This window comes from Pteropus medius, unplaced genomic scaffold, assembly GCF_902729225.1.
Source record: "Pteropus medius unplaced genomic scaffold, Ma_sr-lr_union100, whole genome shotgun sequence".
Classification (NCBI taxonomy): domain Eukaryota; kingdom Metazoa; phylum Chordata; class Mammalia; order Chiroptera; family Pteropodidae; genus Pteropus; species Pteropus medius.
In genome coordinates this window covers 22078080-22097709 of record NW_024340696.1, presented here as the reverse complement: position 1 = coordinate 22097709, position 19630 = coordinate 22078080, and the positions used below count along the sequence as shown (strand labels likewise).

At 31.9% G+C, this 19630-nt stretch overlaps 1 protein-coding gene across 1 annotated transcript in view; it reads right to left on the bottom strand.

Annotated features, from left to right (window-relative positions):
* The window catches only part of GRIK2 (glutamate ionotropic receptor kainate type subunit 2), a 561852-nt gene that overhangs the window by 296345 nt on the left and 245877 nt on the right, over nt 1–19630 (bottom strand). Inside the window, exon 7 of the mRNA XM_039871757.1 lies at nt 17979–18152. Within this exon, the coding sequence (XP_039727691.1) occupies nt 17979–18152 (174 nt within the window). The remainder of the gene's footprint in view (nt 1–17978; nt 18153–19630) is intronic.

The window sequence follows — 19630 nt, the reverse complement described above, 5'->3', positions numbered from 1 at the left end:
TTAAAAATATATATGTGGGTGGGTCTGTAACTAAAATTATTGAAGAATACATATCAAAAACAATAGAATTATTTTTGAAGATGATATTATCTAAGTTCATATGTTACTTTAATTTCTTAAAATAATAATATCAGAAAAACAATTAAGTTATATTTTAAAGATATTATAAAGTAAGAAATGTTGAATAATGCTAATTTTGGGTTATTTTCTATAATAACCCAAAGAAATTGTTCAAAGAAATTATTATTGTATTTTTTTTAAAGAGATATAAATTATCTTTTAAACATTCTATATCTGAAGTTGAGTTATATATCATAAGGTCTACAGTAAATTCTATTGAAGAATTTAGTAGTGTTAAATACAGAATAAAAGGTTCTATCTACAAAGAAAAGTTTACACAGCTGTTAGCCAGTTGTATTTTGGGAGTTGTTTATTTAGTTAGTCATTAATTTATTTTGTCTGTTTTGCTTATTTACTGCAGTATCCTCAGTGCCCAGAAGAGCAATAGGAAAACACATATTCTATTTGCCTAGGGAGTGAATAAAATTTCAACTAACCAACAAGGGAGGGGCTAACACCTGATTTGCTTCCCCTGTATATCAGCAGTACCAAGGACAATGTTTGTCACTTAATCAAGACTCACTAAAAACTATTACTGAGTTTTAAGCTATATTCCTATATAATGATAAATAACTTAAAAATAACTATAATTAATTATCATCTAGAAATATTGAAAGAACCTGCAATCTTTGTGAAGTTTTTTCTGAATCAAAGACTATATTATGATCTGTTAACTAAAATAAAGCAGGTTGAGTGCTGATTTCAGAGCTCACTGAGTGAGAGAGCCTATTCACTCTTTCCCTCTGCTGTAGGGTTTTAGCTTCAGAGGGACTGTACTATCAGTTCTTTGAAAATACATAATGCATATGTAGGTCATATGGTTATTCTTAATTAACTCAATTTTTAAATCTATGTGCTTTGTAATCTGATTGTACTATTTTCTATGCTTGCTTACAAGTCTCTCTACCTATTTTGTTGAACACTGCTGGTTGTTCCTCATTGAAATATAATATCCTTCTTACAATTTTAAATTAGTTTGTTAGTAGTATTATGTGCAAAATTAAAAGATATTTATTCATTCGCAAACACATATAAGCCTAAACTGCCCTGTGATCAGCACACATGTTTGAGATTTATTTTTTATTTAATTGTTTGTTTCAACCCAAGGCCGTGATGCAGCTACAGAGTCTATCCTCAGTCTCTCACCAGTAACACAGCACATGGTCAGTTAGGGATGTGCATTCTAAACTAAGGAAACTAAGAAAGAAAATCGGCATTCCCTTTACAAACTCCACTAAAAGTCCCTAAACATGTATGTGTGATGGCCATGGAGATGCCCGCTCAAATTATCCTTCAAGACAAACTGCTATAAGGAACATAGGAACATATAAGGAACATTAACAGTCTACAGCTTCTCCAGCTCCATATTCACCACTGTATTCACCAAGCCAACATTTCTGCTGGGCTGCTCCCAGTCAGTGACTGAGCTGTGCAGGCTCTTTAGAACCAGGCCATTTCTGCCTATTGCACACTTCCTTTAGTGAGAAGTTCTGGTTCAAGGAACCCCTTTCAGCATGGCTAAGAACTTCTGAAATGATATCTGAGGTTTTTCTTATCCAGTCCTAACTTCTCTTTCTCCTTTCACAGGTTTCATGTCTGCATCTCAGTCTGAAGAAATATTAACTTCCACCCTCTTTATCCTCCACAGGCATATCTGTCAATATATCTGTTGTACATCTAACTTCATCCTGGCATTTGCTTCATGAGGGATCAAAATGAATAGAATATTTGCTATATTTTTAATTATGAAATTAAAAACAAATTAATATTCTGTATAGTATAGGTATGTTTGAAAACACACAATATGATAAAATAAAATTTTCAAATAATAAATATGCCAACAGATATGTCTTGGCATAGTATTATATTTTTATAGAGTGAGGACACCTACTTTAATTTTATCATGTCATTTAATATTCTCCAATATATTAAAAAAATTCTTTAACTGTCATACATATAGAAGATATTTGGTACAACAAAGATGAGAAAATTCAACTTTTACTACAAGAGAGCTGAAACAAAACATGATAAATCTCTCTCTGGGTGGTGTCCTCATGGTGTTCATCTTTGAACTAAAAACAAAAATCAAAGCCTAAAGCAAATTCACTGATTCATAACTGAGTCATTTATGGGGCTATATAGAGCTACTAAAGATCAAAGAAAAATATTCTGTCCAGCTGTGTTCCTCTGGGTACATTTTGATGAAGAAAAAATATTGAATACAACACTAGCTAGAAGATTAGAATTCTGATTATCTCCTTACATATTTCCTAACACTTGATTTATGTTTTATTATTGCACTTCTTAAAGAATTTATTTTAAATAGCTCATTAAAGAAACAGAAATAATGCAGTTTAAAGAACTGTGTATTCAATATTTAATAGTTAAAAGCATCAAAGTAGATAAAGAAATTAATTGTTATGCAAAATATTTTTTACCACATTTAACTTTGTCATTTGTTAGCAATTATAAATGATTGCTGTCTTACATTGGTAGCATATTAAAACAGTGGATTCTTACATTAACTGTCGTTAGTTTTATTTTACATATAATTTAATATATTTTACCAAACTTTGTTTCTTTTAATTTGTCATCACTGGAAATATATATATATATACTGCCCATAAAGATTTTTTCTATTTCTTCTAAAATAACACTGCTCCATTATAAAGAGAGATGAACATTAAAAGAAAATTTCCTAACAATCAGAGACCAAATAAGTCTAATATCCATTTAAAAAGCTGAGTACATATGCATTTTATCTAATGACTCTAAGCTCATTATACTTGAAAAGAGTTAGTGGCACATTTGACACAATTGACCACTATGTCATTCTCCAAACACTTTCTTCTCTAGGCTTCCATAAAATTAGATTCTTTTTTGTTTTCCTTCTACCTTACTGCACATCTCTCTTCAATTACCTTTGCTTGCTTTTCCTTCTCTTCTTTTCAGATCAGTCCTTGGTACTCCTCTCTCCTCTGTCTGCATTGTGACTCTACATGATCTTATCCAGTCCCTTGGCTTTAAATACTATCTATGTCCTATTGACTCACAAATCTGTACTCTACACCTGACACTTTACCTGAGTTCGACCTCATAAAACATTTGCCATCTCAAAATCATTCATTTCCCAAGTAAATCTTTTCTTCATTCAACAAATATTGAGTGCCTATAATGTGCCTTATACTGTTAAAGCACAAAGAATACAGCAGTGAAAACATAACAAAATATCTCCACTACAATGTCTAATAGGCATTTCAAATGTAATTCATAACAAGAGTACATTAATTTCTTTCACCCCCAAATCAGCTTCTTAACCATTCTTTCTTATTTTCAGTGCATGGCCCATTTCCATCAACATTCTCAGATTTTAAAAACCTAGATGTCTTCTTTCTCAGTGTGAGTTTTCACAGAAGCAAACCCTAGGACAAGTATTTGGTACAAGTAGCTTATTTGAGAGTTTCAGGGCACACTAGCAAGGAAGGGAAGAAGTGATATGAGGAGGAAAGCAGCTACTAAACGGTTATTAAGCCTGTTACAATGATGTGCAAATGGAGTTAGATCTCACAGAGAAAATTTGAGAAATTATATAAAGTTCACATCTCAGAATCATCTCACTCTAAGACTGGGAGCTGTGATATTTATAAACTTCTTTGAGCTATGGGTAAGAGACTAATTGCCCAGCACTTCCAGTCTGCTAGATGTATGAGCATATCAGACTTCTGGAAAATGTCTTTAGACATAGAGAAGCAGATACTGGCAGCCACAAGTCCTCTGGGCACTGTGAACCATAAAGTCAGAGGACTATGGTAAGTCACCAACAGTCACAGCTACATCCTCCTTGATTCTACTCCATACTCCAAATTTACCCATTAATGAATCCTGTGAACGTCATTCCAAACTACATCTTGAAATCTATCACTTCCCAGATTCAGTCCTGAGTCCAGGTCACCAACATCTTTCATCAGCATTACTAAAATAGTTAACTCAGCATTGTACTCTTGCTTTCTACATTGTAATGTCACACAGAAGCCACAGGCATCATCTGTATGCCAGAATCAGATTATGTTTCTCCCCTCATCAAAGTCTTCCAGGGCTTCCACCACAATTAGATCAAAATCCAAACCTACATGTCATTCGAAGATCAATGCTCTCATCTTCTAGCATTTTCCCTCTTATGCTAAATAATGTAGCACACTGATGGGTCACCTTTCTTTTCCTGATACACAATATGCTTGTTTCCATCTCAAGGAATTTGCACTCATTGTTCTTTCTGCGTAGGATGCTCTTCTGATAAATCTTTATATGGTTACCTATTTTTCATCATATAGGCCTATTTCACACATCATCTCCACCCAACACCCTAGCTAAAGAGCCTTTCCCACCCCTAATATTCTCTATCTTCTTAACCCAACTTATTTTCTTTCATTTCTCTCTTCTATTTACCAAATAAAAGGAAAATTCCATCTTTATCTTATTTACCACTATATCCCTCTGCCAAAAACAGTGCTTGGCACATAGCAGATTTTAAATAAATATTAATTTAACTTTAAGAAAATATCATGCAAATGGTGAATACTACACGATCATATTTTAAATGAAATATGTATAGGGACAAAGAAAGTTTAATAGAAATAAATAAGTTGCTTTTTTCCAAAGTAACCTAAAGCTAATATTTGGCCAGTTAATTAAGATTATTAGTTAAAGCATATATACTTGAAATTTTTTATTTTAATGTAAGGCATCTAACTGTAAATTTATCCCTAAATATACCAATGTAGAGCCAAGTCCCTTTTCAAGGTCAGCTGAAATTTCTCTTGTTTTACATAAGCCTCAAATATAATGGATTATCCAAGATTTCCACCTTTGGTTTCTTTTAATTGAAAGAAGAATAAAGAGACACTTGCGAAGCAAACTATGTGTAGAATCTACCTCTTAGAACTGTCTTGCTCACATTAATATATAGAAAAAATCTTAGATGACTTGCCTTTATCAAGTTTTTCAATGCTATCGTCTTAATTTTGCTATCGTCTTAATCAAAATTAAGAGGGCATGTTTCTGTTTTGCCCTTGTATTTCATTGTTTTATGTATTATTTACTTGAATTATTTAATTAATAAGTGCAACAAACATAAACTGGTTTTGGAAGAAACACTACTGACCTTTTTAAAAAATATCCAACTGGGGGAGCAAATACAGAAGCATGATAGAGTAGCCTGCTAAAAGTGAATTTTCAGGCTGCTGTGGACATTGGTCAGTTTATTTTAACCAAGGGATAAAGAATTTGGTTACTCTTGTGAATAAATTAAAGGAAGTTAGGTTAAGAGAGCTTCAGTGGTCCCTAAATGTTACTTGTAATTCTCTTTTCCTGATGTGTTTATGAATAGAACATTTTAATTTTCTTCCACTTATTTTTAGTTGACAAATTTTCTATAGTATGTAGCTATACAATAAAATTTAAGTTATACTAGTCACAATATTTATGTTTTTAAAAGTGAACAAATCTGTTTTTGATCATTTCATATTTACATTGAATTTACTTAAATTTTAGTCTAGCAGACTGTCAAATCTAGAAAACTAGGCATGATTTTTGCCAATTAAATTTATGTGCACTTGCCTTAGGGGCTAGAGAAGTTCATATTTTAAAGATATTTCAGTCTTTATCACTTATTCATTTTCCTTTTCCTTTTGATAAAGTAAAGAATTTGAAGAGAGAAGTAAATATTTAAAGGCTGAGAATGGAGTCTGAAAAATTGACTTTTAAAGGCAACATTTAGCAGGAGTAATATTTTCCTTGAAAGCTAAGACCAAAATACAAATTAAAATCTCTTTTCCCAAGGCATAGTCCCAAGACCCAAGACACATTTGGTGTGAAACCTCGGGCTGATCTGGCATGACTACCAAGAAACAAAGAGACTGAAAGATGCAGTGATTCTTTAACTGACATTCAATAGGACTTAAATTTGCTAACTTTCAAGGTTGCTTAGTCCAGGTAGCCAAACAGACAGGCTAGATCCTTTTCTACAAAGAGTTGCAAACATATGGCAATAGATTCTGGGATGCTTTCCCCTGGGATATTTCTAAAAACGAAATTGAGACCTTACTCCTTACTGCAGTGAGAAACAATATTCTGGCTTCCAACTTTTTGTCAGATCCCTCTCCCTTTAGGTTTCACTACCATCTCAAATTCTCTACATGTCTGCAATCGATTCCATCCCTTTTCCAAGTCACCTCCTCCTCCAGAGAGCCCTATTTTTGCTAAAAGTACTAGTGTCTTTCCAGTCACCTAAGTTGGAAGTATTAAAAGTCTCCCTTGTCTTCTTATTTTCCTTTCTACCATTGTCTTCTTAGTCTTTTTTCTACCTCAAAAAGCCCTTCCCTTTCAATCACTGCTTTGAGCCCTTTAGGCTATACTTCCAGTCATTATTACTGCAGGCTTGAATTACAGCTTTCTGCCTCTGGCTGCAGTGAATCTAATGCACCTGCACAGAGCCACCAGGTCAGCCTTCCTGAGACAGGGCAAGGCAGGAAGAGGGCAAGGCAGGAATAGCACAAGTTAACAAGTTAGAAAGGCCTGTACTTAATGCTCAGCCTCTACCTTCTTAGCTAAATGTCCTTGGACAACATACTAAACATATTTGAACCTCAGCTGCATCATCTGAAAATCTTGCCCTTCTTGCACATTTTTGTGAGAATCAGAGATAGTGTAAGGCTAGCATATCTTCTTATAACTACCACAAATGGCATAATATTTGCAAAGAGCGTATACACAATAAATGGTAAATATTACTTTTATTGCACTCTCCTGTCTTAAACATTTAATGGCTTTCCATTCTCTCCTTCCTGCTTGGCCTTCCTGCTTTCATCTAGTCTTATCAAAATGCTATTTTATGTTCAAATTCTCATTCAAGATCTAGCTCAAGCACCACCTCCTCCAAAATTTATTTCCCAATCATACCAAATCATTAAATTCTCATAACACTGTAATAGGTGTGCCCTAGACTTGATGATGCTGAAGTAATAACAATAAAGTAATAAAATTATTATTATTTTAGCTCTATGTTGAAAGAGCTAAACATCAAATATTTTTGACATAGGTTTTCTTGTTCTGAGCAGATCCATCAAAATGACCTCATTTGTTTCTTTGTTTATTTGGATAACAGCCAAATTAGTACCATTTCTGTGGTGGCCATAGCAACTGTGCATTTGGTTTTACAGAGACTTCTCTTTCCTTCATTCCTTAGTACCAGGAACTTGAAAGTTGTTGAGGAGGAAGTAAACAAATTTCAAAAGGGTCAAGGAAATTCCTAGGAGAAAAACAATCAAGATTCCAGTATGGAATACATCTAAGGGACTAAGGCTACTCACATAGAGTCAGGTGAGAGAAAATAAACTCCAGCTGAAAAAGAACACAGTCCAGACAAAGCCCAGGAGCACTGGGGAAGGGCCGAGTCTGCAAACAACCTGAAACTGATGTGGGGCTCCTGACTCAGTCATACTGGCACCAAGGGCAGGCTCCTGGGTGCACGTTTGTTGTGTAAACTCAGGAGCCGGATAACTGAGAAGCTGAAAGCTAGAACAGTGAGAATCCAGACCAACTTGAGAATAAATTTGAGCCCTATTACTACTGGTAAATGACAATATATGCAGAGACAATTGCAAAAATGGCTTATAACAACAGAGGCAAGGGAAGCATGGATGGATAGAGAGGACCGTTTCACTGCCACATTTTCAGCAGAAATACCAAAACCCCAGGTCTGGCAGCAGTAACAGGACTGTGGTGCCATTTTCTGGAGTATTTCAAACCTGGTAGCAGCTATGGAATTCTCCAGCTTGAAGAGGGCACGTCTTAGTGGAGTATCCTACAATAGAGCCTGTGGTCCCATTAACCAACCTGATCAAACTGATTAAGTCTCTGAGTTTCTTGGACTTATCACAGGATGGTGGATTTGGGGCCATGTCCAATTAAGAAACTACAAAGAAAGAGACCTTTTCCTCCTGTTAACTTGGGCATGTAACATTCTCAAGGTGTGACTTTATGTAAGGTTTAATTACATCCTGAACCAAAAGTAAATAAACTCCCTTCTAAACATACTATTTTCAACATGCCAGCATTTTTCTTATTATTTAAGGCCATGTTTTACTTTGCTTAGTAAATTGATAATTCTTTAGGTGCAGACATCATATTACATATATATATTTATTTTTTCTTATCATCTACATGGTCAATTACCACAGATCTCATGCAGTAAGTGTTCAACAAATATTTGAAGAATGAATTAATGAGTAGCAATATACAGGAATTTTTCATGAAGAATTGATGTACCATTTCAATATCTGTGTCTTTTTAATAACTTTATTTTTTCCTTCTGGTTCAGATTGGTCATAGGTATTCTGAAGATTAATGCATAAAACATTTATGACTTCTTTAAGAAAGGCAAATAAAAGATCAACATATTTCTTCTCTGCATAGTAAAGCAAGGGAATTCCTAATACCCTTTAAGCAAATTCACCCTAAAACTCCATTTTATTTTGTCTGAAATATTATTTTAACTTATTAAGGTAAATTTAAAGAGTATTGGCCAAACATATCTTGGAAATTAGTACATCAGAGTAGATCCTTGGCCATTTCTTAGGCCTTTTATATCGCAAAAGTGCATAGTCTACACCTTAAAAAAAAAAGAAAAACTTTTTCTAATGTAAATATAATTACTTAGATACCAGGGTCATGAAATGAACATCAAAAATTTGCTACTAAAATTAGCTCTGATTCATGCTCATAAATTTACTTAATCTCATCCAGCACATTAAATTAAGTGACTACCTACTTTTAGATTTTTTTTTCTTCAAGTAATATTTACATAGTTGCATTTCTATCCGATTGTCATATTTGTACAAAGAGGGCATCAAAAGACTCTTTGAGTGATGGACTTTACTCTGAACAAAAATAGCACTTTCACTAAAGTACAGAAATGGCATTTGCTTTGAAGTAAATGGATATCATTTTTGGAGGATCTACTCTGTGCCAGACACTGTCTTTAAGCAGTATAAAAGCTATATACTTAATCTTCTTAGTGACACTGTGACGTATTATTATTTCCATTAAATAGATGAAGTAACTGAGGCTCAGAGATGTTAAACAATTAGAATTTTAAAAAGGATATAACAAGCAGACCTCGGTTTCAACAGTAAGGTGATTCTGATTCCAAAGTTCTTGCTCTAAGATATAGCTGGCATTGAGAGGAAAAAATGGCACATATCATTTTATAAACTTCTAACTAGATTTAAAAACCTGTAAATAGGGATATATTATTCTAACAGCACATTTCAAATCATTGATGGGTTCAATCTTTGAGAACACTATTAATTCAAGTACTAAGTAAATTCTTTATGAATGCTTCTTAAGGTTTCTATGTCAATTAACCATCTAACATACACACATATCTTCTACAGTGTTATTGCTTAAAAAGATTACAAATGATGCTGAAATAATATGATTGGATAATTTAAACTATAAACACTGTGTCAAAATTTGTTCTATATTTATAAAGCATTGGGGCAATAATATGACATAATTATGAAAAGCCAGAAAGATTTCCAATATTTTGGATCAGATAGGCAAGAGAATTTCTGTACTGCTGGGACACATAGGTAATTTTAAAACAACAAAAAAAGGGAAACATCTACTATGCTATATATTTACATGAAAAAATTAGTCATGATTGTTGTTTATTATATATAATATAAATTTTATTACACATCACTTTCTTGATTTATTTTTAATATTTTCCAGCTGTCTCAATTTTTAAATAAAACTCTTCTAAAACTGAACATGACAAAAAGCCTGAAATTTGTTGGTTATAAATCACAGTAGTGAAGAGGGAATATTTGTTAAAATTTGACAGACATATTGAATCCAAAATTAATAAAATCTACAGCTAAATATGTTTCATGTTTATATTAAATATTTTATAAATAGTTAATAGTTAATAGCTAATAACACAAATTTATCAAAATCTTATACACATTTAGTATCTTGAGGTCATATAGAGTAAATGCAAATTATCATATCAGTGTTGAAGCTATAACACTGTCTTTCTAATAATAAGAATGTATAGCTGACTATTTATGAAAGAACTAAAAGTAATATAAATTTATAAATATAAATATAAATTATATTAAATATATAAATATATAAATGAAAATTATGTTCATGTTATTTGTTTTATATAAAATTAAATATAAATGTAAGTATTCAAATAAAATTTATCTTATTATTTATCATTTTTAAATTTATTTTATTTACAGACTGTAATGAGGCCAACATATATCTTATCTGATATTGTATTTCAATATCTTTGGGAATAAATTCTAAAGCTATGAAAATAAATAAAATTCCTAAGTTAATTTATAAAATTATGAATAAAATAGAATAATACAGGGAGACATATCATTTTGAAAATAATGATGTCTACTCTCTCTCAGTCTATTGCCGATTCTCAAATATAGAATGTAGCTTATCTCTATGTATTTTACCCTGAATACAAATAAATATCCATAAACCATATTTTGTACTTTGTATAAATAGATCCATTCCTTCTTTGTGTTTTAGAAATAAATTCAATGAAGAAAAAGTACCATAGTTTATAGCAACTGTTAACTTGCCTTAGCCAAAACTAAGGCAATTGTGATTAATTATGGGTATTTATCTGATTAATAATATATCTTGTTATTTATAGGCCTCAATGCCATCTCTTACTCTGTTTTTAGTAAATTTCAACAAGTACTTCATACCAAATATGAGTAATCTGAATTCCTATGTTAAATGTTACACACTTATAATTATCTATTAATTAATTAATACATAAAAATTTTATACCAGCTTTAACACTCATTGTTTCCCAATCCACTCCTCTAATCCAGGATATTGAACATATATGTCAAATTTGCCATTAGCCTCATTCTAACCTAAGTGCCTGCTTATTATCAACCCTCTGTATTCACTTTACATTCTACCCTGTACTTGTTTTCCCAAGTTTGATGACTTGTTACCTCTATAGTTTGTTTGACATTTTGGTTTTTCAAGATTACATTCATTGCTTACTCTTACCAGTTCTATCTTAATGCCCAGCACATGTGAAGTCCTGAATCTCAGAATGTTGCCAGTTCCTAGACTGCAATGTTGGACTTTACCCTCTTGTCAGAGCATTGGCCATTACCTTCTCTAGGGATCCCTGTCATTAACTGAGCCTTGCAAGGGGAGGAGGGGCGGTTCATTCTGAATAATATAAATTTTTGTCTAGCTAAATTTCCTTATACCACCTGGAGTTGGTTCTATCGATATGTAACTATATAGCTGTTGAATGTAACATAAAAATCTGAAAGAAGCTGAGGAAACTTGTAAAGGATAAAAAGGCTTTTATCCTTTACAAGTTTGTATTACACTGTATTTGATCAATGCTCTGAAAATTAATTTTGCTCTTCAAGGTAGAAGGGGCAAAAAAGTTTCCTGATTCAACTTTACCTTTTCCAAGTGAAAAGTTTAAAAATTGGCCTAAAAAATAACATGACTATAAAGTAAATGCTTCATCGCAGTAGCCATTTTCATGTAAAAAAAAGTTACTTAAAATAGATATTCCATCACTTTATCAGCTTTAGATTCATGTTGATTATTTAATCTGCCAGTGAGCAAAGACAATAAGATGCAATGTTTTATGTTAATAAAACAATAGAGGTTGTTAGGTCATCTCATTTATTTATATTCAGACATAACTGCCAGTGTAGTACATCATGGAAGATTAATAGGCATATAAAGTGAAGAAATATAGTGCCATGTTGTTATTCATGTCACATATTACATGTCCTTTTACTATTCATTAAATCAATCATATACAAACATAATGAATGTTATATTTATGACTTCATTACATATTCTGAAATATACAAATATTTCTTTCATATTTGATTATGATATAGGTCCCCAAATATTTCCTTTGTGGTAAAGACAAAAATAAAATTAGTATTTATGTTAATAAATTTTGTTAAATGTTACATATTTTTCAGCAAAATACTAAGAAGTTATGTAAAACCCCTGGTAAATACATGTCTGTCTCTTCATATCACAAAATAGCAAGAAATTTTAACAAAAATTTGAAGGAATAATTAAGAAACTAGATCAATCAAATATGTACCAAGTTAGGAAGAAGTCAATAATCAAAGTTTGAGTGTGATTTTTGTACCAATAAAGATGTGAGATGTTATCAGTAAGACATTCAGTATCTTCTAATTTTGTCAAAAATTAGAAAGTAGAGGTATTGTCTTCCTCACCTAATCCTGACTGCCTGGTATCAAATTTTGAGTGTTGTGTACAACATAAACAAAATTAAAACAGATTTAAAAAAGAATAATTAATTTATTAATTCACTACTTTTTACACTTTTGGCACTTTAGTGAAATATGAGATAAAACCAACTCTTTCAAAATGCCTTTATTGATTAAAAAGTGACAAGTTAGTTTGATCACTTCTTGGCAAAGTCTTATATTTATTCTCATTTCAACTGAATTGAAGAAAATAGCTGCAGCTAATTAAGATAAACACACAGTAGCAAAGGCAGGCTTGTAGTTCTGATAGTAAATAAAAGCTTGCCTGGCCATAATTTACTTTTCTATGGTTCTATTTTTATTGACTTTTCTAAAGGTAAATCTTTGTACAGTAACCGAGCGATCACTTGTGCTTCCTTAATACATGAGCTAAACCTCCTGCTGTGAATTGTATACACGAGATGTTGATCTTTTAAGTTGGTCCATTGATGAAAGAAATTATAAAATTCCTGGGCCATGGTCTGTTGTTAAAAAATAATAATAATTCTTAGGAGGACAGTGATATTTAAACACAGAAAGACTCACCTCTCATAAATATTCTCCTTTTTTCAAAAAGATAATGGAACTACACTTCTCACTAAAATTTCACTAATCAAAAGTGTTTCTGCGCTTTTGCTGTTTAAAGTATTTTTCTAACAAATAATTGAAACAAGCCTAATTGCATTTTTCTAAATAATTAGGTATCTTGATAATAAAGTTCAAGTAGGTAAATAAAAATGCTCTCCAGAATATATCTAGGGAAATGAGAAGGCCTAGTGATTAGAATACAGATGTAATGTGATTAAAATAAATTAATACACACATTTTTTTAAACAGGCATTCTCTTTTTCATCATGAGCACCTGCTTTGCACCAGGCACTGATCTAGGTAGAGGGGCTTCAAGGATGATGAAACCTAGTTCTTGCCTTGGAAGATCGTATAGTCTATTGCAAAAGGGATATGAAAACAAAAGTACCAGAGTTCCATTTCAGCTTGGGGTTAAACATAAAGTGTATTAATGAAGGAGCACTCAAGTAAAATGTGTGGAGGATATAGAGCAAATTTACAGAAAAGGTAACAGATGACTTGAAAATTAGAGCACGAGCAGGAATATGCCATGCATTCTAATAGGGGTAGATGGTTTAGACAACAGGAACACCCTATGCTAAAATGAGGAGGTGCATCAGCACTGCTGACACACCAAAGGTGAGATGGGTGGCTTGGTGGAGCAGGGAGTAGGCAAATATGAGGCTGGACAAGTAGCAGAAGCCAGATCATGGATGGTTTTGCAGGCTTGTCAAATGAGTTTAAAATTCATTTGGTAAATGATGAGGAGCCATAAGCAATATTCTGGTAAGATCAGTGAGAAGATTATTGCCAAGTCAGGGTAGAAAGCACTGGGTCCTTAACTTATGAATAGCTCTGGGGGTGAAAAAAAGAGTGTAGTTAAAAAAAGATATCGATACAGTAGATTTGAAAGTGTCTGACAGTTGTTGAATGTGGAGAAGAAAAAAATGAAATGGAGAGAGCAGTTGGTAAACAGAGTTTAAATTTCCAAAACAATAATCTCTTTATAGTAATCCAAATGATAGAGCCAATGAACAGGCATTATTGATTTGTGTTGCAAATTTACATTATCAGGGAATATGTGTGGTATTCTATATCAACATAAGAAAAAAACTGGTATTTTTAAGCTACTGGATGGATTATGAGTACATTAGGATTAATATGCATAGGCATAATTGGAGCACTGGGAAGGATTTCTAGGATATAGCTAGACCGTTTAAAATTTACCTTGAGGTGTTTTTACTTGATTTCATTCTCTTACATTGAGATTACTGCAAACTCCATACATCAATATTAATACAATTATCGTCAAGATTGATGGATTCAAATAAGTGAATTCCCACCCAACAGTAACTGTTCTTGGAGAAGGCAGATGTCTGTTCAGAAAACTGGGAGAAATGTCATCTGACCATGCAAAGGACAGTATTTCCACACCCCAGGAGCATGGAGATATGTGAATACTTAATAGAGAATGCACAGTAGAGGAAGGATTTTATAGTAAAGGAAGGTGTTTAGAGCATTAACTGATTGGTAATGTGTGGGCATGAGGGAAAATGTAAGAAAAGTGATACATGAGTAAATTAAAAAAGGAAAGAAAAGAAAAAAAAACACCTTATGTGTGAAGGAAGAGAGTTGAGCTTCCTTTTTTTCTTTTTTCTTGACTAGATCAGGTTTGGATGTACTGTGTGACTTGGTACTTTGGTTGGATTTATATCAGATGAATATTAAAATTTTACTGAGATACTAACATTAATATTTTTAGTATGACCATAGAAGAAACTACAACTACAGGAGAAATGATCTTGTATTCAGTAGTCATATAGCTGATAAACGCTTAACCTAGGGGTTGATGAGGGTGCTAACCCAACCAGAAAATTTCTTTGATCCAATTCATCGTTTCCTTTTATAGCGCAAACACGAAAAAAGAATGTGAAAGTTAAGCATTAAGATCTCATATAGTGACAAATGACTATGATACTGATAATAATGGGTCTTGCAAACATTAGGAACTTCACTGATAATTTCTTTTTTTTTTAATGGGACCACAGGGAAAGAAAAGAACAAGATATCTATAAACACGGATCTCATGAATTGACTGAAGGGAATGTTGCCAACACCACAATGCCAGGCTAATAATTCTCTTCTTTTTCTAATTAGAATCCTCTTAATTTCCTGATGCCATTCACGTTAGAAATAGCCCATTAATGTCTTTTCCTAAATATTTAATGATGAGGAAAAATTATTACAATATAATATTAAATAGAAAAGAAAAAGAATGCTCATGTAAGGCACAAGTATGCCAACATTTTTATACAGATTTTATATTGGTTTTATGTTTATAATAATAATGCACTATTTCATAATTAAAATTAATGTTACATAATAAAAATATTTTACATCTGATCTTTTATATCATTATATGATATTATATACTGAAAAGATTTTAAAAGGTAATATTAATTTTCCAAAAGGTAAATTGTAAAAAAAAAAAATTATCTCTATCGATTTTGGAAAAGATTTTTATTTTAATGGAAAACTTTATGGTTCCTTCTAAAATATTTTGTGTTCCATGCTCTAGCTATAAATATAATAAAGTAAATAGCTGGTATAAATTTTTAGTTAAAAAACATTATTCATGATCTATACACAATGCTCAGAATTTTCAACAAATAGGCTCATTTTCTCATTTTCTCATCTGTGCATTTTTATTCTATCACTTACCCACTCACACTAAATCATATGCTAGTTTAGAAGAAGGGCAGAGTTAGGGAGGAATAGATTAATGACCAGAAAGAACCCAAACCTATATTCCTCCAAATACACTGTCCTCTTATCCTGCCTTCTGAGGTTAGTTTTCTCCAAGAGCTCCTACCTACCTGGATAAGAAATTAATATACCTTCTTTTTCATTTATCTATCTTTCAACCATCTCTATAAGTTACCAGAGTTAGAGTACTTTGTTTCAGAGGATGACAAGTAGACAGTCAGAGAATCATACAGAAATACCAAGAGTAGCTAAGTAAAGTTGGATAATTTTTGTGATTTATATATACACAGGGGCTCACCAATCCTTGGACATATCAGTGAAGTCTTAAGAGTACAACATTGTTAAGACTGTCATGATGCCTATTGATTTACTTTTCCTAAAACCATCCAATAATAATTTTGAATAACAAATGATAAAATATCCATCCTGAAATTAAGGAATGGTAAAGAGAGCTAGAAAGCATATGTGGAAAAATATATACACATAATTAAAACAATAATATAAAGGATAGTATATATTTTAATGTTTAAAAATGACATTAAGTTCCAAAAGTTTGATTCACTATCTTCAAACTAGAAATAAAATATAATATTTGTAATTTTTTTCTAGGTTGCATATTATTTTTTTTTAACTTGGATGCACTTTGGAGGAAAAATCTCTTCTTTTTTAAATTATTTACATATTTTTCTCCCAAAAAAGTTTCTTAAATATATCTCAGGTTAAGACCAAAACACTAGAACTAGTCAACCCTCTCTTTTTATGCAAAATAATAAAATTCCCCTTATATTATTTTTTTAAAAATTAATGTGAACATAAGATTTTCAAATTCTAGTAAGTTATTTTTTTCTCACTAGAAGAAAACAAATCTCTTTTGTCCATCGGAAGGTTGGTTGCTTGAGGGTAACCATGATTTTTTCACAATCTATCTAGACCGTGAAACAAATTGAGTAATACAAATTGAGTAATACAAATTGAGTAATTTGTATTACTCAATTTTCTAAGGGAAAAACATTTTAATTTCTCTTTATTTTGCTACAACATTAAAAACATATCTGAAGTCCCACTGAAGCAATCAATGAAAAAAATTAAATCATATTAGAAAAAGTTTTTCCACACATCAGAATAGAGTATGTTTATGCTTATAAAGTTTCCATTTAGACTGATACCTACTAAAAGCTGGTGGTAATGACCCAAGAAATGTAAATATTGCCAAAGTGCTGAGCTCTTTCCTAAATTGTGGCAATAATTTGGTCTATAGAAAGTAGATTTAATGAGAATACATTGGGCTTTTATAATTTGCTTAAATAATATAGCTTAAATCTACCCAGTCTTATGAGGTAGTCAGTAGTTACATTTGGATATTGAGCACTTCAAACGTGACTAGTTTGAATTAATATGTGTGGTGTCAAATACATAATAACTTTCAAAGACTTAGTAGGAAAAAATGCAAATATCTGTTATAATTTTTATATTGATTACCCTTTTAAATAATAGCATATTTTATATAATGGGTTAAATAAAATTAATAATATTGATCTTTACCTGTTTTGTGTGTATGTTTTTTAACATAGGTATTAGAAAATTTTAAATTATATATGTGCTTTGTATTAGATATTCATTAGCAGCACTGGTATAAACAACTAAAGTTATATGAGAATATAGTCTTCTTTTACAGTTTCTGCATTAATCCTGTTCATAAATTTAAACTGACTTAAAAATGACAGATGTGATTATTGGTTAGTCTTAGCTTTAAAGAGTGAATAAGCTCGAGAGATTTTTTTGTATCATATAAGATATCAAATATCCGAAACCAACATGTTGAAGAGTAATCATATACTGGCAGTTCAAATCAGAAAAATAACTATTAGGTAATGTATTATTTTTAGTCTCTAATTTACCCTAAATATGGCACTAATTGATTTCAGAGAAAACCGTACATTGTAGTATTTTTAACAATAATTTTAATGCTTTGAGATACTTAAATGAAAGTTGAAATTTGCAATAAAAACTGATTTAGAAAATTGTTAAAATACTAATTTGTAATAGTAACTCTGATACCGTGCTTTTAAAGTCAAACAATTAAACCAAAGTTTGGATCCAGAGGATTTAATAATTTATGAAACATTACTCAGAAACATAAACTCATCTTTAAGTGGGTATTCATACCGTCATAAATCCATCCAGCAAACCTGAATCGGGTTTTGGAGGTGCCTGTAATCGTTCCATAGACCACTTTTCAATGATGGAGGAGACTTGTGTATTTTCAGTATTTAATATTCTGAACCCTGTCATGTTAACACCACTGTATCGGTAGGGCTCAACATCAAGAGCAAAGAGGTCCTGAAAGACACAAATTTTTTGTGTGTTATTATCAATACAGTATATTTACAGGCATGCATAATTGAGATAGTCATTTATTCTTGCTTCCCTTTATGATGGTTAACACCATTGTGTCTCAGGTGACTTTAAACATTACAAATCACCCAGATTCAAATGGACGTTTCTCACTCTTTGCCAATGCAAATATACATACTTTATACAAACATGTATGCATATGTATATATATCATATTCTAATTCCACCAGTGGAACAAGAAGCTTATCTATAACCTGTATAAGCTTTCTTCTCCATGTTAAGGATAGCTTACCCTTAAATGTTAAACATTAATATTTTACTTATAACTAATTAAAGCTCTTTTTTCTGTGCCCTGCTTCCTTGGTTGGTAATTGCCATTTTTATGTTTTGTTTTGTCTTTTTTTTTTTTTAAAGAAACAGGTAATAAAATATGGCTTCTAACTAAAGAAAATTTTATCAAAGCTGAGAAACAAAGTTAACAAGACTGGCTTTTTTGGTTGCAGAACCTTTGCTGTCCTTTTGTCTTATACCATATCCAGCAACTTCACCGTAAGGAATCCTTTAGATTTTGGTTGCCTTTTTCAGTCCATAGTGCTCTGGCTTTGCCCTTTGGTTTTCCCAGGAGACAGGAGACCAAAGCCATCAGGGGAGTTGGATGTCACTAAGAACATGCAATGTATGGGGATTTGGCCCTCTCTCTGATCTGAGACAACATGAGAACCGGGGAAAGATTAATGCCCTTGGTACTGTGCACAGCTTGCCTTGGACTCATCCAGTTATACAGGCTAGATAATGGGTATAAAATTCTGTGGAGAGAAGCTGACATTGGCCTGATCTGTGCTCTATACTGTAAAAAATATAAAGGATCTTTAGGTTTTTATTTTTCAGTGTTTGCAATCTAGCCAAGGAGATTATATATATATGAATATATATGAACATATATTTATATATATGAATATATATATTCAAGGAGTAAATAAATAATGTATTACAATATATGCTAAGGGGTAAAACTGTAGAAGTCAGCAAGGAGTAAGAAACGAGACAGATGAATTTCAATTTTTATAGTCAGAAACAACTTTATAAAGCAGATGGAATTTGAACTGCCATCAGAGAATGGCCAGACTTTTGATAGGCAAAAGGAAAAAGGAGGCCATTCAAAGTGTCAGTAGAGGCAAAATCTAGAAAACATCAAATCTATTCAGGAGACTGATGTAGATCAGTTTGACTATAAAAGAGAATTGATGAAGAAAAATAGCAGCAAAAGAACAAACGACTAGAAAAATTAGGTTAGAATCAAATTTAAAAAGGTCTTCAATTACAAGCTAATGAGTTCTATACATCGTAAACTAGATTTTTTCATTTTTTCCTTATTAAGAGGTTCTTTTGATTTCCCTAAAATTTTATGATCATGGTAGAAATGAGTTGCAGCAGCATTAAAATAAAATTTGCTAATGAGTGTA